The 22,838-nt window shown below is 35.7% G+C and overlaps 1 protein-coding gene across 1 annotated transcript in view; it reads left to right on the top strand.

The window, feature by feature from the left end:
* Window positions 1–22,838, top strand: part of Top6bl (TOP6B like initiator of meiotic double strand breaks) — an 81,696-nt gene that overhangs the window by 9,874 nt on the left and 48,984 nt on the right. Inside the window, exon 3 of the mRNA XM_078045535.1 lies at window positions 81–134. Coding sequence (XP_077901661.1) covers window positions 81–134 — 54 coding nt within the window. The remainder of the gene's footprint in view (window positions 1–80; window positions 135–22,838) is intronic.

Here is a 22,838-nt window from a genome sequence, read left to right as displayed (position 1 = left end):
CTATATCTCTAGTCCTTATTTTAAAAAATAAAATCCATTTAAGTGTTTTATTTATGATATTTCTTTGTATTCTGTTACAGTTGCTTCTGCAAGAAGCATTTGTGGTGACTTGGTCCTCAAGAAGTTACAAAAAGGTAAAGAATTACACAGCTTTTACAAGACTAAATCTCTTACTGGCGATGAATTTGGTATTTTCTGAAACAGACTTATACTGAAAGAGCTGCCAGATTTAGTAAGTAAAAATGCAGGATGCCCATTTAAATTTGAATTTCTGATGATAATAACTTTTTTTAGTACAAGTATGTCTCATGTAAAATTTTAGCCTGCATTATTTTATCTGGCAACTCCATTGAAAGATGATCTATAAAACCATATAGATACAAGAATGATACCTATCTGACTGTTGCTTCTCTGACTACTCTGTATACAGCCTCAGGTAAAAAATTTAGTGAAGTATTTGTTATCATCTAGTTAAACAAAAGAATACATAGAGAATGCTTTTACTGAAAATGATTTTGACTAGTATTAATATTGTATTTCACAATATATGCCAAAACTGAAGTGGTTTCGGGGTTTTAGTGACCATTAGTCCTAGTTTTAAGAAAATATGTTGTGTATTAAACTGGAAACAACCAAAAAGCTATACTAGAAAGGTATATGTTATATAATAAATGTTTATGAAGTTTAGCACCATTGGGTTGTTTTGTTTTTTTAAATTTTAAAAAAATATTTATTTTTTAGTTGTAGTTGGACACATTACCTTTATTTTATTTATTTTTATGTGGTGCTGAGGATGGAACCCAGGGCCTCGCACATGCTAGGCAAACGCTCTACTGCTGAGCTACAACCCCAGCCCCCATTGGGTTGTTTTAAGTTTCAGTTTTTCTTAGTGTAATTGCAAACTTCGTAAAACGAAAATCAATTTAATATTTTAATTTATATCCAGATTTCCAGCAACTCAAGTTGTTGTTTATCTCAAAGTATCTCCCTTCATCTTGGTCATACCAGACAAAAGGAAGAAACTATTTTTGTAATTCTGTTACAAGATGAATACTCTAAAGACACAAATATGTAGGTAATAATTCTACCTTTTGAAACTGCTTCTTTGGAGTAAATTTTAGCTTAAGAATGAGGACTTGAAAAAATGCTTGCTTGCTGAATTAAGGGCCATCAGGCCCCCATTGCCTTGCCTTGCCTTGCCTTGCCTTGCGTTGGCCCTTGGAATCTAGCTTCCAACTGTTTGTATCTTTAATTTTTTCGGCTGGGGATGTGGCTCAAGCGGTAGCACGCTCACCTGGCATGCGTGCGGCCCGGGTTCGATCCTCAGCACCACATACCAACAAAGATGTTGTGTCTGCCGAAAACTAAAAAATAAATATTAAAAAAATTTTAAAAAAAAATTTTAATAGATCTCAGCCTTTGCCCTGTGATTCCAATTTTGTTTAGGTTCTGGTTTCTTGTACATACACATAAAAATAGTAATTGTGGTGAAAAAGTAATAAAAAATATGAGATTTTTATTTTCATCTTCTGAACAGATAATCTTGAGTTTGAGTAGAATGCTCTTCTTTTAGCAATAATTGCAATGATTTATTGAGTATTCAATATACATTTGGCCTGGTGTTCATACAGAGGAGTTGTAGCTAGTTTTAATTTTCTATCTTGTGTTCATACTTATCTCTTTTTTTTTTTTGGTACTGGGAATTGAACTCAGGAGCACTCAACCACTGAGCCACATCCCAGTCCTATTTTGTATTTTATTTAGAGTCAGGGTTTTACTGAGTTGTTTAGTGCCTGGCTAAGTTGCTGAGGCTGGTTTTGAACTCCCGATCTTCCTGCCTCAGCCTCCCAAGCCGCTGAGATTACAGGCCTGGGCCATCGCACCCAGGATACTTATAATATCTTAATCACTCTTTTTAACTGCCTCTTAAGTTTATGCCTAAAAGAAAGGAAGAATTCACTTAATGTTCTGGAGAGTTGCTCTGTTCAGAGACTGTTGGGTGATCCAAATTCATATTTAGGAATTAGGGGTTAACTGCCTCAAAATCATCTAGTTTACTTATTGATTTTTAGATTCTCTTCTTTTTTTTTTGGATTACACTCTTGGGATGATGCAAAGAAGGGAAGGATCATTCCTAATTTCACTGTTCTAGTTGATATGTATAAAAGTGCTTTGAAAGAAATGAAAATCCATGAAAATAAAAGGGAGTATATTATTACTACTAGGGAGGAGATAGGAGTATTTCCTATAACATGAACCCATACTTAATATGCTTGTACAAGGAGTGGTCAGATTATACATAAGACTGCTTCTTCAATTAATATTTGTTAAAGTGCTTTAAAAAAATGAAAAGCTCATAAGAACAAGGGAATGGTTTTTATTATTGTTATTATTACTAGGGAGGAAGTATTGAGTATCATTTATGGGATAACCACCTGTTTATTATGCTAATACAAATTTTAAACGTGTCACAGTGACTTCGTTTTAATTTAACTATTATTTTAAAAGCTCAAAGCAATTTTGTTTAGTCTATTTTTATATCCCTCTGATAAAGAATAGGTGACTCTGTACAAAAAATGTATTGCACATAAAGTACATAATGAAAATTGAGTCTTTTGTTCATGGCCAATCACCTCTAATAGCCAACTGCAGCCTAAGTCTTCTCTTCAGCTGTTAGGGCTCATAATACTAACTTCCACTCCATAAAGCTGTTTATTCATACCAATTAGTGACATGAATTACTCAGTGAAGCTCACAAAGGAAATTGGCCAAGAATCCCTTACCTCCCTCTTATGCACCATTAATTATGCCCTTATTACTATTATTATTTATTTAGCATTCCTCTAATACTGTTATCAGACTGCTTTAAATTGGTCCATCACAGTTTATTCAGCTTCATCTGGCATCTCATTCATTAATCATCAAATTTCCAGAAGCCAAAGAATTATTTATTGCGCTGGGATTGTGGCTCAGCGGTAGAGCGCTCGCCTAGCACGGGCGGGGCCCAAGTTCGATCCTCACATCACATAAAAATAAAGGTATTGTGTTGTGTCCATCTACACCTAAAAATAAATATTAAAAAACGAATTATTTATCTATACAAAATTAATAGTATGCCTCTGAATTCAGTGTATATTATCATCTTTATTGCTCAGTTGATTTATCTCTGTGCCTAAAATAAGGTCACCTCTCTTTGGGGGAACTAGATTTTTGTAGAGCCATCCAGCTTCAGTTTTCTTTGTTCTTAAATCTATTCTATCAGTATGGTAGCAGGGTACTTTTTCTCTAGATCTTCAGATGATCTCCTATTCAAAACAGTCCTGTTTTGAGACATTTTAATGCTGAATTAATAAGCAATAACCCAGTATTCTCTCTAGTTTCCTAGCCTTTCTAATGATTTGTGGTTTTTTTCCCCTTTCTTTTCTGGTCCCTAACTATTCATACATTGATTCAATAAACTTGACATCTGCTTTGCCACAGAGGTCATGGGAAGGAGAGGCAGCTCTGCAAATGAAATGTAGTATGGTAGGGACTCTAATAGAGATATATTCAAGGTGCTTCTTTTGTAACTTGGAGTGTAGTCCCCAAAGTTCGGTCACCAGTAATGTTTTTCTTCCTTTGTTCTGCATCATTCTTTATTTTTAAGTTCAGACAGTTTTTCTGCTTTTAAATTTTATCATTTCTATGCTGATGAGACTTATTTTTCCTTCTCTATTACAAATGTATCTCCTAAACTCCAGTGGAATGGCTTTGTCAGTAATACTATTCTATTTATGAGTTCCTCTGTAATATCATGTGTGACTAAAATGGGGTTCATATTCTGGAAACTGACTTGTGTTGCTTGTTCCACTCCTTCTAGTAATATAACACTCTTATATTCTTTAGGATTAGAAATCTTGGCTTTTTGAGGGACAGGATTTTCTCTTCTTTCCTGTGTTATCTTTTTTTAAATATTTATATTTTAGTTTTAGATGGACACAATATTTTATTTTTATGTGGTGCTGAAGATCGAACTCAGTGCCTCATACATGTCAGGCGAACACACTATCACTTGAGCCATATCACGAGCCCCTTTCCTATGTTATATAATTGAATTTTTTGTTAATTTTGCCTTTTGTAATACAGGATTATTACTTATTAATTTTAAAATAGCTTCATGTTCCTTCTCTAATGATGTCTGATTTGCTTATTAGAATAAAAAAACCTCAGACCATATTTGGTGCCTTCTGTCAATGAGAATAATCCCCTTTGTAGAATGATGCCCATTAAGAGAGATAAATTCTTGTGTGGTTTAAAATATCTCATTACATTTAAATATATGTAATACCATTATACATTGTATACTTGTCCACTTATTTATAATTCCACTTTATATATTATTCACCTTGTAGAACTACTTGTCTCACAAATATCTACTTAGTGAAACATAATTGGTCCTGTTCATCCCTCTTGCTCAAATCTGGAGACTACTTTTTATTATACCCTTACTGAAGTGAAGATAAAAAGAGGAGAGATAAAATAAGGGAATATGGATGAAATGGTGGGGAATTCATATTCATAGGCATTTATTTCTTTAGTATTACTGGGCATTGAATCCAGGGTTTCATGCATGATAGGCTAGCACTCTTCTACTGAGCTGTACCCCTACCCCTTTTTATTCTTTGTAAAATTTTTTTATTTGTAGATGGACACAGTACCTTTATTTATTTATTTATTTTTTAATGTGGCATTGAGGATCGAACCCAGTGCCTCACGCATACTAGGCAAGTGTTCTATCACTGAGCCACAAACCCAGCCCCCTTTTTATTCTTATGTTATTTTAAGGGTCTTGCTAAGTTGCCCAGGCTGGCCTTGAACTTGCAATCTTCCTGCCTCAGACTTCTGAATAACTGCAATTACAGGTGTGTACCACTGCACCTGGCAGTCTCTATTCATTTTGCTGTTTTTTTCCTATCTCTTTTATTTACATTATATTTATTTATTTACCTATATTTTGAAAATAAATTTTTATTCCCTTGTTTACTTTTTATTTTATTTTGGGGATTGAACCCAGGGACTTGTGCATGCCTAGACAAGTGCTCTACCACTTAGTACATACTCAGCTCTCCCATGTTTGTTGATGTAATTTAATTTTATACAGTTTGGAATTTTTTTAATGTTCAAATGTTTTTGAACATTAAGAAAAACATTTCCAAGTTGGAACTTTTTTTTTTCAAAATACTACATAAGAATACTAGTCCTTTAATTAAGAAGGACTTCTTTGCTGTTAATATATATGATTATATGGTTAGGATAGTTCCATCTTTATCTCTTCCCTATAGTTTAGCTTCTGGTGTCAAAGAGACTCTTTTCCCCTAAATTTAATTTTGGTTTCTTGTAGTTTGTTGGGAAAGGGAATAAAGACTGGTGCTTTTAATAGAGAAGTTGACAGGACCACATTTGAGTGAGACTGACTTTTTCTTTTCTCTTCCTTTCTTTCCCTTCCTCTCCTCCCTCTCCCTGCTTTATCTCTCTCTCCCCACAACCTCCCTTTCCTTCTTGTACCAGGTATTGAACCCAGTGGCACTTAACAATTAAGACATATCCTTAGCCCTTTTTCTTATATTTTATTTAGAGACAGGGTCTCATTAAGTTGCTTTGGGACTTGATAAATTGCTGAGAGTGGCTTTGAATTTGTGATCTTCCTGCCTCAGCCTCCAGAACTACTAGGTTATAAATGTGTGTCACCACACCAGGCCATTTCTTTTCTTTTTGAACTTGGATTCGCAAAGAGGAGCAAAAGGATAGCTCTTATTATCAGAATTCCTGAGAGTTGGCTCATCCCCTGGTATGTAACTGTGGGAGCTAGTCTGCCATGTACCTGCTTTGGCTTAAAATTCTTGAACTATTGAGACTCCTCATTGAGTAATCAGCTGGGCACTTACTGTTCCAACTCCCACATACCTTTTTTATCTCATGTGGTAACATAGGAGTTGGCTTTCTGTAATGGTGAATTTGACTGGTAAGGTATTTTTTCCCTTAGTAACTTTATGGTAAACCATTTAATACATTCTAAAAAGTGGTTAGATGATATCATATATAAAAATTAACTAAAAAATGGATCAAAGACCTAAATCTGAGTTAATAATGTAAGTCTTAGAAGAAAACAAATCTTCATGACCTTGGATTGGCCAGTGTTTTCTAACATGACTTTTAAAGCACAAGTAATCAAAAGAAAATAGATTAACTGGACTTCATCCAATATTAAAAATTTTTGTGCTTCAAGGGCTAGGGGTATAGGTCAGTGATTGAGTGCTTGCCTAGCATGTATGAGAGGCTCTGGGTTCTATCCCCAGCACCACAAAACAAAACAAAAAACTTTTGTGCTTCAAAAATTAGTATCAAGCTAAAGTGAAAAGATGGATTTGACCATCAAAAAAGCTGAAAACATAAGTCTTTAGTTCCATACCTCAGAACCTCAAGAAGAGGGTGTACGAGGACAACCTAGAAATGAGTCTAATATTTAGAGTACATTAAAAAAAGGCCTTAATGGGCTGGGGTTGTAGCTCAGTGGTAGAGTGCTCGCCTTGCACATGCGAGACCCTGGGTTCAATCCTCAGCACCACATAAAAATATATGAATAAATTAAAGGTATTGTGTCCAACTACAACTAAAAAATAAATATTAAAAAAAGGCCTTCAAGAGCAGAGGGACAAAGAGCCCCAGGCTTGCTTATTTATTTATTTATTTATTTTAAGAAATAATGAGTGACTTCTCATTCAAAGAGAGATAATTTTTTTTAATATTTATTTTTCAGTTTTTGGCGGACACAACATCTTTCTTTGTACGTGGTGCTGAGGATCGAACCACTTGAGCCACATCCCTAGCCCTTATTTATTTATTTTTAAGACAGGGTCTTACCAACTTGTCCAGGCTGGCCTCTAACTTGGAATCCTCCTGCCTCAGCCTCCTGAGTTGCTGGGATTACAGGTGTTGTCAACTTGCCTGTCAATCCTTTCACTTTTTAAACAGTGTCTTTAGAAGAGAAGTTCTTGAGCTTAGAAATGATGGTGAATGTGATGGATGTTATTATCCAAAGTATAGTATAAAGACATGAATTGTGTGAATATACTTTGTATACAACCAGAGATATGAAAAATTGTGCTCTGTATGTGTAATATGAATTGTAATGCATTCTGCTTAATAAAAAAGTTAATAATAAAAAAGAAGAGAAGTTCTCTGAAATAAATAAACTGAAATGAAAGGGTCTTTTTTTCCTTTTTTAAAAGTTGTTTTGGCTATTGTAGGCCCTTAACATTTCCATATGAATTTTGAGGAAAAATGTTTGCTGGGATTTTGAGATTATATTGCATTTCTAGATCACTTTGGCAGAGAAATAACATCTACTATAACAATATTTGGGCTTGATCCATGAACATGGCATATCTTTCCATGTTTAGGTGGTTTTTATTTTTTTTTCTGTGTGTGTGTGTGTGTGTGTGTGTGTGTGTGTGTGTGTGTGTGTGTGTATGGTGCTGAGAATTGAACCCAGGGCCTTGTGCACGTGAAGCAAGCACTTTACCAACTGAGCTATATTCCCAACCCATATTTAGGTTATTTTTAATTTCTCTAATCACATTTTGAGTTTTCAGGGTATGGATATTGTACCAGTTTTATAAGATTTAAATAGTAATATTTCTGATACTATGGTAAGTGATCTTTTTTAAAAAAATATTTTGTTTTAGTTGGACACAATACCTTTACTTTATTTTTACGTGGTGCTGTGGATTGAACCCAGTGCCCTGCACACAATAGGCAAGTGTTCTACCTCTGAACCACCACCCCAGCCCCGTAAGTGATCTTTTTTTAAAATATTTTTTTTAGTTGTAGATGGGCACAATATCTTTCTTTCTTTCTTTCTTTCTTTATTTTATGCAATGCTGAGGATCGAACCCAGTGCCTCACACGTGTAAGGCAAGTGCTCTACCACTGAGCTATAGCCCCAGCCCCGTAGGTGATCTTTTAAAATTTTTCAATTTCTAATTTTTTCTTGCTAATATTTGAAGTATGATTATTTTTGCATTTTTCTTTTTTTAAATTTTTTTTTAAGAGAGAGAATTTTAATATTTCTTTTTTTTAGTTTTCGGCAGACACAACATCTTTGTATGTGATGCTGAGATTCGAACCTGGACTGCACACATGCCAGGCAAGCGCACTACCGCTTGAGCCACATTCTCAGCCCATTTTTGCATTTTTCAACTTTTTTAAACTAACTTACTCTAGTAGCTCTTTGTAGATTTCATAGAATTTTCAACATGGAGGATCATAGCATCTCCAAATCTAGTTTTATTTCTTACTTTATAGTCTAAATATCTTTTTCTTCTTTTCTTGACTTATTGAACTAGCTAGATCCACTATTATAATATTGAATATAAGTGGTGAGATCAAACTTTCTTTTTTCTTTTTGGCACTGAGAATTGAACCTGGGGATGCTTTACCACTGAGCTACATCCTAGCCTTTTAAATTTATTTAATTATTTTAATTATTATTATTCTTTTTAGTACCAGGTATTGAACCCAGGGGTACTCAACCACTAAGCCACATCTCTATATTTTTTTTTTAAAGAGAGAGTGAGAGAGAGAGAGAGAATTTTTAATATTTATTTTTTAGTTCTCGGCAGACACAACATCTTTGTTGGTATGTGGTGCTGAGGATCGAACCCAGGCCACACGCACGCCAGGCGAGCGCGCTACCGCTTGAGCCACATCCCCAGCCCTAAGCCACATCTCTAGCCCATTTTTATATTTTTATTTAGAGACAGGGTCTTGCTAAGTTGCTTAGGGCCTCACTGAATTGCTGAGGCTGACTTTGAATTTGTGAACCTCCTACGTCAGCCTCCCCAGATGCTGGGATTACTGGTGTGCGCCACCATATCAGGCCTTTAGTTTTTATTTTGAGAAAAGATCTTGCTAAGTTGTTTAGGGTCTCACTAAATTGTTGAGGCTAGTCTCTAGCTTGTGATCCCCCTGCCTTAGCTTCCCAAATCATTGGGATTATAGGCATATACTGGGATTACAGGTGTACACTACTGTGCCCAGCAAGATCAGACTTTCTCATATTGTTATTGATTTTAGGGAATGATCAGTCTTTGACCATTAAATATGGTCATATTAACTGTATGTTTTTGTAGATACCCTGTCATAGTTTGAGGAAATTCTCTCCTAGTCTTGATTTGTTGAGGACTTTTTAGGGAAATGGATGTTAGATTTTGTCAAGTGCTTTTTTTATGTATCTTTTGGGGAAGCTCATTTTTTTTTTCATTTTTTAGTCTGTTAATATGGTGAATTACATTTTTTTTGAATGTTAAATAGCCTTGCATTCCTGGGATAAGTCTAATGTTTTCATGAGATTGTCCTTCTAAATATTTATAGAATCCCTAGCAATATCACTTTTCTTTCTTCTGGTATTGGTTGGTAATTTAATTTACATCTTCTCTTTTTTTCTTTGATCAGTGTTTTATTTCTCCCTTGACTATGTTCTTTGACTGTTTTTTATTTGACTGATTTCTACTCTAGTCTTTGATTCTTTCCTTTTTTTTTTTTCTTCTTGCTTTGGGTCTTATTTATTCTTCTTCCATTTCTAGTTTTATGAAGTAGAAACTGCAATAATTGATTGAAATTGTTGTTCTATACTGAAGCCGTAATGATATTCTTTTATATAAATCCTTCAACAGTTCTAAAACTTTAAAATTATATTAATTATTATATTTAATTATTATAGTTAGTGTGGAGGGGTTTTTTGTTTTTTTGTTTGTTTTGGTACCTGGGATTGGATCCAGGGTCACGTAACCACTGAGCTGCATCCTCAGCCGTTTTTAAAAATTTTTTACTTTGTTACAGGGTCTTGATAAGTTGCTGAGGGCCTTAGAATTGTGATCCTCCTGCCTCAGCCTCCCGGGTCACTGGGATTATAGTAACACCACACTCAGGTGGAGTTTATTTTAGTTATGAAACAAGTTAAGAATATAAATCTTTTGGGGCTGGGGATGTGGCTCAAGCGGTAGCACGCTCGCCTGGCATGCGTGCGCCCTGGGTTCGATCCTCAGCACCACATACAAAACAAAGATGTTGTGTCCGCCAATAACTAAAAAATAAATATTAAAAAAAAAGAATATAAATCTTTTTCAAACAGATTGCTCCTTGTATCAACTCAAGTTGGGTGGTTCTTTCCTTAATAGTTTGTATTCCTATTCTGTCATATGCTAAGGCCCTGAATATGCTTGGATCTGTTTCTGTTTGATCTAGTATTTATTTTAGCCTTATTTTCTAAAACTTTAGAATAAGTCTTGTCATATGATAGGGCAAATCCTCCATCTTTCTTATTTTTTTAAAAAATTTTTTTTTGATTTTAAGAACTTTAATTTTGCCTGTAAATTTTACAATTAGTTAATATCCATGAAAACTATTATTGCAATTTTTATTACTAGTAAATTGAGCTTAGATTAATTTAGTGGAAGTTAACATTTTTATAGTATTAATTATTTCCATGAGTTGATATAGCTTGTCATTTGGATTTTCTTTTTTCAAATGTTACTTTAATTGTCAAAACAAAGAGGGAGATACTATCATTTCCATTATGTAAATTCTCTAGGAGAATAAGGAGCTTGCTCAAGAGCCAGTGGCTCCTAAGTAAAGTTAAAAGTTGGCCTGATTCCAGAGAACATTTTGCTATGTATTATTATTATTATTGTTATTATTTAAGAAATAACTTATTTTTTATGTGGTACTGAGGATTGAACCCAGTGCCTCACACATGCTAGGTAAGCACTGTATTACTGAGCCATAACCCCAGCTCTATTTATTATTTGTTCCAAAAAATTTTCTGCTTTTCCTATGAGAAATTATACTTCTTGCCCTATCAGTGTTAGGATGGACTATATAACCTGCTTGGGCCAATGAAATGTGAGTGGAAGCAATGTGTGCCACCTTCCAGAAGAAGCTTTAAGAGCCAGTGTATATTTTAGTGAATTCTTTCTTTCTCTGATATAAAGTTAGGATGTCTCAGATAGGGGTTTCTCCTTTAGCCTGGATCCAGTTTTGATGTAGTTCTTCCTGGCTTTGTGCTCACCTAGAGTTCTGCAACCTCTTAACCAGCTTTGGAGTTTTCACAAAGGTAATTTGATATTGTTTTAAGTCAATGTCTCTGCGGGAGAAAGGAGTAGGGCTTACTATTCTACTCTATTGCTGATGTCATCCATATTTAGATCTTCTTTTTTCTTTTTTTGCAGTGCTGGGGATTGAACCCAGAACCTTGTACACACAAGGCAAGCACTCTACCAGATGACTATATCCCCAGCCCCTAGATCCTCTTTTAACACTTCGTAATTCTACAAATAAATAATGGACTTAAAAATCTTTTATTATATTCATTCCTAGAATCTTAATAGTTTTTGTTGCTATTGTTTTCAATTTAATGGAATCCTTCTTAATTTTTTTATTAATTTTTTATTTGTTTTAATTAGTTATACATGACAGTAGAATGCATTTATGCACATGATATATCATACATAGATGGGATATAATTTCTCATTTTCTAAGTGTACATGCTGCAGAATCATATTAGACATAGTCACACATATACATAAAGTAATAATGTCTGTTTCATTCTACTATCTTTCTATCCCCATCTTATTAATTTTGACAGTTCATCTGTAGATTCTCTTGGATTCTCTGTTTGGATAGTCAGTGTGTCTCTAAATTGTGAAAACTTTGTCCTTTACTTTTTAGTCCTTATATGGCTGTCCTCTTTTCCTTGTTATAATGTATTGGATAGAAAGAATAGAATTAGTATTGTGTAGAATAGCAGAAGTGATATTAAGCATTTGTGTCTTGCCTTCCTTAAATGGGATTACTTAAAAGTCTACCATTAAGTATGATATTTATAATAGTTTCTGGTACCTACTCCTTATTAGATCTAGGAAATTCTTCCCTAATTTACCAGTATTGTTTGTTTGGAATGAATGCTGTATTTCCCAAAATACTTTTTTTAAAACATGTTTTGGGATTATATGCTTTTTGCAAAATCTTTGATATGATAGATTTTCCTTTTTTTTTTTTTGGTACTAGGGATGTGTACAATTGTAATTCACCAATTAAAAAATTTGAAAAGAGAAAAAAAGAAAGAAAGTCTGAGCTGGGTGCCATGGCACACTCCTATAATTCCAGTGGCTTACGAGGCTGAAGTAGGAGGATTGCATGTTCAAAGCCAGCCTCAGCAAAAGCAAGGTGCTAAGCCACTCAGTGAGACCCTGTCTCTAAACAAAATACAAAAAGTGATTGGGGATATTGCTCAGTGGTTAAGGGCCCCTGAGTATGCTGGGCAAGTGCTCTACCACTAAGCTACATCCTTAGGCCACAGAAATTTTATTTCAATACAAGGTCAACTAACTTGTTCAAAGTAAAAAAATTCAGTAAGTGCTTGAGCATGAAACATGAACATAGACAGACTTGTTCCAAAAGCTGTCTTAAACAGTGTATTTCAAAGTCCCCTGTTTTGTTGGAGGTTTGCCTATTTAGCTTCCATTTATGCTCAGTGAATGTACATATATATATATTTCTTTCTTACCTCAATAATTCCTTATGGTCACATCACAAGTTGAAGAAATCTACAGAATTGGTACTTGTTAGCCCATACCACATTTGGTGGTTGAATTGTTGAAGTTGCGTAGAGGCAGATGATGCTTAAAGAGATGATTCACAAGTTTTGTTTTTTTTTTTCAATCTTTTTCCCTTCATTTCCCTTTCCAGTTCTAAAGTCCATCTCTGTATCTTAATGAAAACAAAGAAAAATATAGTTACTTAGTTCTGCTTTCTCTCTTTTGTGATTAATACCAAAGCATTTTTCCCCAACATCTTTTCTGAAGACAAAAGGCTCATCTAATTTTTTAAAAATTTTTTATTTAATTAGTTATACATGAAAGTAGAATGCATTTATGCACTTTGATATATTATATATAGATGGGATATATAATTATATATATTTTATTATAAATTATATAGATATTATATATACATATAATTTCTTATTTTTCTGAGTGTACATATTGCAGGATCATATTGATCATGTAATCACATATATACATACAGTAATAATGTCTGTTTCATTCTACTATCTTTCCTATCTCCACATCCTCTTCCCTCCCCTCCCTTCACTTCCCTCTACCTAATCTAAGGTAACACTATTCTTCCCTAGTGCCCCCCCTTATTGTGAATTAGCATTTGCATATTAGAGAAAACATTTGGCCTTTGGTTTTGTGGGATTGGCTTATTTCGCTTAGCATGATATTCTCCCCAAACTCCAACCATTTACTGGCAAATGCCATAATTTTACTCTTCTTTAAAGCTGAGTAATATTCCACATTTTCTTTGTCCATTCTTCTATTGAAGGACACCTAGGTTGGTGCCATAGTCTAGCTATTGTGAATTGAGCTCCTATAAATATTGATGTGGCTGCATCACTATAGTATGCTGATTTTTTTTTTAAAGAGAGAGGGGGGGAGAGAGAGAGAGAGAAATTTTTCAACATTTATTTTTCAGTTCTCGGCGGACACAACATCTTTGTTGGTATGTGGTGCTGAGGATCGAACCTGGGCCGCACGCATGCCAGGCGAGCGCGCTACCACTTGAGCCACATCCCCAGCCCTAGTATGCTGATTTTTTTTTTTTTTATTGTTGGTCGTTCAAAACATTACACAGTTCTTAATACATCATCTTTCACAGTTTGATTCAAGTGGGTTATGAACTCCCAACTCTACCCCGTATACAAATTGCTATATCACATCAGTTACCCTTCCATTGATTGACATATTGCTTTTCTAGTGTCTGATGTATTCTGCTGTCAGTCCTATTCTCTACTATCCCCCCTCCCCTCCCCTCCCCTCCCCTTTTCTCTCTCTACCCCTTCTACCGTAAATCATTTCTTCCATTTGTATTATCTTGTCTTACCCCTCCTTTCCTCTTATATATCATTCTCACTCCCTTTCCCTCCCACCTCTCATCCCTGTTTAATGTAAATCTTCTTCTCAAGCTCTTCGTCCTTACCCTGTCCTTGTTTACTCCCCTTATATCAAAGGGGTCATTTGGTATTTGTTTTTTAACGATTGACTAGCTTCACTTAGCATAATCTGCTCTAATGCCATCCATTTCCCTCCAAATTCTATGATTTTGTCGTTCCTTAATGCAGAGTAATACTCCATTGTGTATAAATGCCACATTTTTTTTATCCATTCATCTATTGAAGGGCATCTAGGTTGGTTCCACAATCTTGCTATCGTGAATTGTGCTGCTATGAACATCGATGCAGCAGTGTCCCTGTAGCATGCTCTTTTTAAGTCTTTAGGGAATAGACCGAGAAGGGGAATAGCTGGGTCAAATGGTGGTTCCATTCCCAGCTTTCCAAGAAATCTCCATACTGCTTTCCAAATTGGCTGCACCAATTTGCATTCCCACCAAGTATGCTGATTTTTAAGTCCTTTGGGTATAAACCAAAGAGTGAGATAGCTGGGTTAAATGATGGTTCCATTCCCAATTTTCTGAGGAATTGCCATACTACTTTCCATAGTGGTTGCACCAATTTGCAGTCCCACCATCGATATGTGAGTGTACCTTTTTCACATCCCCACCAACATTTTGTTTTTTTAAAGAGAGAGTGAGAGTGAGAGAGAGAGAGAGAGAGAGAATTTTAATATTTATTTTTTATTTTTATTTATTTTTTTTTAATATTTATTTTTTAGTTATTGGTGGACACAACATCTTTGTCTGTATGTGGTGCTGAGGATCGAACCTGGGCCGCACGCATGCCAGGCGAGCACGCTACCGCTTGAGCCACATCCTCAGCCCCCCATCAACATTTATTGTTGCCTATTCATATATATATATATAGTAGATGGACCCAATATATTTATTTTTATTTATTTTTATGTGATGCTGAGGATTGAACCCAGGGCCTCAGGCATGCAAGGCAGGTGCTTTACCACAGAGCTACAACCTCAGCCCACCTGTATTCTTTTTTTATGTTTATTTTTTAGTTGTAGTTGGACACAATAACTTTATTTTGTTTATTTATTTTTATGTGGTGCTGAGGATTGAACCCAGGACCTTGTGTGTGCCAGGGGAGCACTCTACCACTGACCCACAACCCCAGCCCACCTTGATGATTGCCATTCTGACAGGAGTGAGATGAAATCTTAAGAGTTGTTTTGATTTGCACTTCTCTAATTGCTAGAGATGTTGAACACTTTTTCATATATTTGTTGATCAATTGTATTTCTTTTTCTGTGAAGTGTCTGTTCACTTCCTTAGCCCATTTATTGATTAGGTTATTTGTTTTTTCAGTGTTAAATTTTTTTTGAGTTCTTTATATATCCTAGAGATTAATGCTTTATTGGAGGTGTACCTGGTAAGGTTTTCTCCAAATCTGTAGGCTCTCTCCTCATGTTATTAATTGTTTTCTTTGCTGAGAAGAAGCTTTTAAATTTGAATCCATCCCATTTATTGATTCTTGATTTTACTTCTTGCGAAAGCATCTGCATATTAGAGAAAACATTTGGTCTTCAGTTTTGTGGGATTGGCTTATTTCTTTAGGAGTCTTGTTAAGGAAGTCAGATCCTAGGCTGACATGGTGAATTTTGGGGTCTATTTTTTCTTCTGTTAGGCACAGGGTCTCTGTTCTAGTGCCTAAGTCTTTGATCCACTTTCAGTTGATTTTTGTGTAGGATGAGAGATAGAGGTTTAATTTCATTTTGCTACATACAGATTTCCAGTTTTGCCCACACCATTTATTGAATAGACTATCTTTTCTCCAGTGAATATTTTTGGCACCCTTGCCTAGTTTGAGATAACTGTACTTATGTGGGTTTGTCTCTGTGTCTTCTATTCTGTGCCATTGGTCTACAAGTCTATTTGGTGCCAATACCATGCTGTTACTATAGCTCTGTAGTATAGTTTAAGGTCTGGTATTGTGATACTTCCTGCTTTATTTTTCTAGCTAAGGATTGCTTTAGCTATTCTGGGTCTCTTATTTTTCCAAATAAATTTCATGGTTTTTTTTCTATTTCTATGAAGAGTGTCATTGGGATTTTAATAGGAATTATATTAAATCTGTATAATGCTTTTGGTAGTATGGCCATTTTGACAATATTAATTCTGCCTATCCAGGAACATAAGAGGTTTTCTTCAATTCCTTTCTTTAGTGTTCTGTAGCTTTCATTGTAGAGGTCTTTCACCTCTTTTGTTAGATTGATTCCCAGGGTTTTTTTTTTTTTTTTTTTTTTGAGGCTATTGTGAATGGAGTAGTTTTCCTAATTTCTCTTTTCAGTGGATTTAAATGTATAGGAATGCATTTGATTTATGGGTGTTGATTTTATATCCTGCTGCTTTGCTGAATTCATTTATTGGTTCTAGAAGTTTTCTAATGGAATTTTTTGGATCTTCTAGATATAGAATCATGTCATCAGCAAATAGTGATAATTTGAGTTCTTCTTTACCTATTTGTATCCCTTTAGTTTCTTTCTTTTGTCTAATTGATCTGGCTAGAGTTTCAAGGATGATGTTGAATAGAAGTGGTGAAAGAGGACATCCTTGTCTTGTTCCAGTTTTTAGAGGGAATGCTTTCAATTTTTCTCCATTTAGAAAATTGAAAGAACGAACAAGGCTCGTTGTCGGAGAAAATGCCGGTTTATTGAAGAACAGCTCTGCATATTTATAGAGCGGGGGTGGTTTGACAGTTATGACAGTTTAATGGTTGAAGGGTTTGACAGTTGGCATGGGGTACTTTCTGATTGGTGGGTAAAGATCATGTGAGTCAGCAGGGCTAGTCTGATTGGAGGGTAAGGATCATGTGAGTCAGGAGGGTTAGTCTGATTGGTGGGTAAGGATCTTGTGAGCCAGCAGGGCTCACCATTGGACAGCTCTTCTCAGGGGATGGGGAAGTTAGTCTTTGGAGCCCGGGAGACTCCCAACAAGAATGATGCTGACCTTGGGTTTAGCATAGGCTTTTACAACGTTGAAGTATGTTCCTACTATCCCTAGTTTTTCTAGTGTTTTGAACATGAAGGTGTGCTATATTTTGTCAAATGCTTTTTCTGCATCTGCTGAGATGATCATATGATTCTTGTTTTTTAAAGATTTTTAAAATATGGACACAGTATCTTTATTTACTTTTATGTTGTGCTGAGGATTGAACTCAGTGCCTCACATGTGCAAGGCAAGCGCTCTGCTGCTGAGCTATAACCCCAGCCCCTGATTCTTGTTTTTAAGTCTATTAATATGATGAATTATGTTTATTGATTTCCATATGTTGAACCAACCCTGCTTCCCTGGGATGAGTCCCACATGATCATGGTGTACTATCTACTGAATATGTTTTTGATAAAATTTTCCAGAATTTAAAAAAAAATTTTTTTTAGTTGTCATTGGACACAATACCTTTATTTATTTATTTTTATGTGGTGCTGAGGATCAAACTCAGGACTTCGCACATGCTAGGTGAGTACTCCACCTCTAAGCCACAACCCCAGCCTAATTTGCCAGTATTTTATTGAGAATTTTTACATCTATGTTCATCAGAGATATTGGTCTGAAGTTTTTCTTTCCTTGATGTGTCTTTGTCTGGTTTTGATGATATAAGCCTCATTGAATTAGTTTGGAAGTGTTCCTGCCTTTTCTATTTCATGGAATACTTTGAGGAGTATTGGTGTTAATTCTTCTTTGAAAGTCTTGTAGAACTTGGCTGAGAATCTATCTGGTCCTGAGCTTTTCTTGGTTGGTAGGCTTTTGATGGCGCTTTCTATTTCATTACTTGAAATTGATCTGTTTAAAGCATGTCTGATCTCCTCATTCAGTTTGGGTAGGTCATATGTCTCTAGAAATTTATTGATGTCTTTGATGTTTTCTATTTTATTAGAGTTTAAATTTTCAAAATAGTTTCTAATTATTTTTCTGTATTTCAGACATGTTCATTGTGATATTTCCTTCTTCATTTTGTGTTTTAGTAATTTGAGTTTTCTCTCTTTTTCTCTTTGTTAGCATGGCCAGGGGTTTATCTATTTTATTTATTTTTTCAAAGAACCAACTTTTTGTTTTGTCAGTTTTTTCAATTATTTCTTTTGTTTCGATTTCATTAATTTCAGCTCTGATTTAATTATTTCCTGACTTCAACTGCTTTTGGTGTTAATTTCTTTTTCTAGGGTTATATAGATATAGGCATTTATTAGATTAGGTCATTTATTTGTTGACTCTTTATTCACTCCATGCAATAAACTTTCCTATTAGTATTGCCTTCATAGTGTCCCAGAGATTTTGATATGTTGTATCAGTGTTCTAAGAAATTTTTTTACTTCATCCTGATTTCTTCTACTATCCATTCATCATTCAATTGTGAATTATTTAATCTCCATTTGTTACAGTAGCTTTTATTTTTTATTTTATCGTTGATTTCTAATTTTATTCCATTGTGGTCTGACAGAATGCAGGATATTATCTCTGTTTTTTTGTTATATTTTTACTAAGAGTTGCTTTGTGGCATAAGATATGGTCTATTTTAGAGAAGGAGCCATGTGCTGCTGAGAAGAAAGTATATTTGCTCATTGATGAATGAAATATTCTATGTCTGTTAAGTCTAAATTATTGATTGTATTATTTAGTTCTATAGTTTTCTTATGTAGTTTCTGTTTGGAAGATCTATTCAGTAGTGAGAGAGTTGTGTTAAAGTCACCCAGTATTATTTTATTGTAGTCTATTTGACTCTTGAAATTGAGAAGGGTTTGTTTGATGTACCTAGATGCTCTATTGTTTGGGGCATAAGTATTTATTTTTTTAAAAAAAAATTTAATATTTATTTTTTAGTTGTAATTGGACACAACACCTTTTTTTCACTTGTTTTTTTTTTTTTTTTTTTGTGGTGCTGAGGATCGAACCCAGGGTCTCGCACGTGCGGGGCGAGCGCTCTACTGCTGAGCCACAACCCCAGCCCACATAAATATTTATAATTATTAGTCCTGCTTATATATACTTTCCTTAAGAAGAATGAAATGTCCTTCTTTGTCTCTTCTGATTAACTTTGGTTTGAAGTCTACTTTATCTGAAATGAGAATGGACCCCTGCTTATTTACACAATCCATATGAGTGATAAGTTTTTTCCCATCCTTTGACCTTTAGCCTGTGGATGTCTTTGCCCATGAGGTGATTCTCTGGAAGACAGCATACTGTTGGTTCTTGCTTTTTAATCCAATCTGCCAGTGTATGTCTTTTGATTGATGGATTTAGGCTGTTAACATTCAAGGTTATTGTTGAGATATGATTTGTATTCCCTACCATTTTGATTTATTTCTGGTTTTTGGTTTGTCTTAGTTTCTCATTTGGTTGAATGTTCCTTTAGTGTATATCCTCCCTTTGCTGGTTTTCACTTTTTTTTCACTTCATCTTCATGGAATATTTTGTTGAAAATGCTCTGTTTTGTAGGCTTTCTAGTTGTGAATTCTTTTAATATTTGCTTATCATGGAATGTTTTAATTTAATCTTCAAATCTGAAACTTAATTTTTCTGGATATAAAATTCTTGGTTGGCATCTGTTTTCTTTCAGAGCTTCAAATATATTATTCCAGGACCTCCTAGCTTTGAGTCTGGGCTGAGAAATCAGTTGATATCGAAATTGGTTTCCCCCTATACATAATTTGATTTTTTTCTCTCACAGCCTTTAAGATTTTATCTTTATTCTCTGTTAGTCAGTCTCATTATAATGTTTCTTGGTGTGGGTCTGCTGTAATTTTGTACATTTGGGGTCCTGTAAGCTTCTTGTATTCAACTTTCCATTCCATTCTTTAGGTTTGGGAAATTTTCTATTATATCATTGAAAAGATTGTGCATTCCTTTGGTTTGTGTCTCTGCTCCTTCATCTATTACAATAACTCTTAAATTTGGTTATCAGCGACTTCTGTTGTTGAAGCATTTTGGTTTGTTTGGGGTGTTTTATTACTTTGTTTTTTCATGTTGTTAGTTTGTTTTCCCATCTAAAAGTATGGATCTAAAGTAGGATAAATTCTACCCTGTAGACCTGTAGTGTCCTTGAAGGTTTCCTGTGCTTCGCCTTTATTGGTGAGACCAATATCAACAGCACCCAGTGTACACAATATATAGCCTTAAACCTAATAGCTCCCACTAAGGCGTCTATTGCTTTCTCGCATTAAACCAAAATTATGAGTTCAATAACTGTCTACGGTACAAACAGAACATTTGTTAAAACTATTTATAATTTCAGATAGTGCAAGAGAGAACAGAGGTAGTGTAGTATGCAATATTTGCAAGGGAGAAAGAGGGAAGCTAGATGTAAAAATTCACAGGAAGAGTGGAAGAGGAGCCAACAGACTGACTATTGGAGAAAAGTTGGGGAAAAAAATCCGAGTAAATAGACAAGAGAGAGGAAGAACACGAACAAAGAGAAAAAAATTAAAGACATAAGAATACAACAAAAATGCAAAACAGCATTCATATATCATTGTCCTCCACACACTGATGCATAAAAAACATCCAGTTCCTGTTGAGAGCCACAGCCAAAGGGGCCCCAGCAAACTTCCAGCTGCCAGCAAGCTTCAGACTGCCCCAGCAACATCTAGCTGATTGGCTCCTCTGCGGTGATGTTCATTGGGCTGTTTCCCTGCCCTTCAGACTGCCAGCTGATGATTGGCTCACAGCTGCCCCAGCAACATCTAGCTGATTGGCTCCTCCACGGAGCTGCTCATTGGGTGACTTCTTTGGCTCTGCCCACGCAACCCAGCCAATCGGCCTCAAGAGGAGGAGGATTGTGGGAGGAAAAGGCTGGTGTGGGGGAGAGAGGCTTGTGGAAGCCGGTGGTGGCAGTTGGGCTCTGAGGGTTTTTCCCTGGAGCTGTTTTGTTTGGCGTTTGTAGTTCTAAAAATAAAGTTAGTTTCTTTTTGACAAGTGGCTCCTGATTTGTGCCAAGCCAGACTTCGGCATTTGGTGGCCCGCACGGGGAACAACTGAGGGTAAGTAAACTGCTCGCCCCTGAGGGCAGGGCGAGAGGATGGGGAGCCATTCTAAGATTCCTCTTTTGTTTTGCTTCATTTTTGTTTTAACTTGCCTGTCCCTGGAGATGAGTGAGAGGGAAGAAAAACCACTCACATCTGGGGAAAAACTATTTGCGTTTGAGGAACAGATAGGGAGAAAGGACGGATGCATATGTCAGGAGGATAGAAAGGCTGTTATAATGATTTTGTGTGGTTCCCTTTTTATTGGATTCTGTCTCGGTTTTGTTTGGCGTCATCTTGTTGGGTTGTATTATAGTAGAAATACGGGATCAGCAATTAGTAAAAAACAAACCGAAAGAGTGTTAAGTAAATTGTTAGAGGAAGGAAGCTTCCCAGTAAAACCAAGAGCAGTCAGGGCATACGTTGATGTAATACAAGAATATAGCCCATGGCTTTTTAAGGAGGGGTTGTTAGATATATCACAATGGAACCATCATGGTGAAGATTTAAAAAGAATAGAAAAGAACAACCCAGGGACTCTGCCAGTTGGCACATTGTCATTGTGGACGTTGGTATCTAGTTTGCTTAGTCCAAAGCCTTCAGTTCAGACAGAGGTAGAGGAAGAAGAAGACATATTGATTCAAGTAGAAGAGGAAGTCTCTCAAGTTAGTCAGACAGAGGAAAAGATTCAAGTAAAAGCTCGAGCTAGTCAGAAAGAGGAAAAGATTCAAGTAAAAGAGAAGGTCTTTCGAGATAGTGAGACAGAGGAAGGAAGTTTAGAGCAGAAAAATCTATCAGGGGAAAAGTTAAAACAGGTGACTGCTAATAAGACCCTTTTGTTAGAAAGCGTAAGTGTCCAACCAACAGCACCACCTCTACAGGAGACTGCTACTAACAGCACTCTATCACCAGAGGGCATAAGTGTCCAATCAACAGCACCACCTCCATATGCTAAGAGACTCCCAACCCCCGCAGTTGATAGTTTGGATCCTGAGACAGGATCTCAAGTATGCCCTGTATTTGAGGTAGGAGGGCAGCGAACTTACCAGGGTTTAAATTTCAAATCAGTGAAGGAGCTAAAAGAGGCTGTAGCAACCTATGGTCCTCAAGCACCCTTCACTGTAAGCTTGGTCGAATCCATTACCAACTTAAGCATGACGCCAGCAGATTGGGCTAGTTTGTGTAAAGCTGTGCTAAATGGAGGACAATACCTGTTATGGAAGGTTGCCAATGAGGAATTTTGCAAGGAGACGGCTAGTCGAAATGCAGCAGCTGGTTATCCTCAGAGAAATCTAGATATGTTGTTAGGAAAGGGACCTTATGAGGATCGGCAGCAACAACTTGCATATGATCCTGGTGTATATTTACAAATTGCTGTAGATGCAGTTAGGGCATGGAAGTCTTTACAAGAACCTGGAGGTTTACAAGGTCAATTATCTAAGATAATACAAGGAGCTAATGAACCTTACGCTGAATTTGTAGATAGGCTTATTCAAACAGCTACCAGAGTTTTTGGGAATACAGAACAAGCAATGCCATTTATAAAACAACTGGCTTATGACCAAGCGAATCGTTGGTGTAGAGATATCATTAGACCATGGAAACATGAAGATTTAAACACATATATTAAATTATGTAGAGACATTAATGAACAAGGGCAAATTGTGGCAGCTGCAGTAAAACAAGCTTTAGATGCCAGAGACATTAATGAACAAGGGCAAATTGTGGCAGCTGCAGTAAAACAGGCTTTAGATGCCAGAGACATTAATGAACAAGGGCAAATTGTGGCAGCTGCAGTAAAACAGGTTTTAGATGCCA

This window comes from Ictidomys tridecemlineatus, chromosome 4 (genome assembly GCF_052094955.1).
Source record: "Ictidomys tridecemlineatus isolate mIctTri1 chromosome 4, mIctTri1.hap1, whole genome shotgun sequence".
Lineage (NCBI taxonomy): Eukaryota > Metazoa > Chordata > Mammalia > Rodentia > Sciuridae > Ictidomys > Ictidomys tridecemlineatus.
The sequence above is the reverse complement of the archived record's forward strand: the minus strand, read 5'-3'. Positions and strand labels throughout refer to the sequence as shown.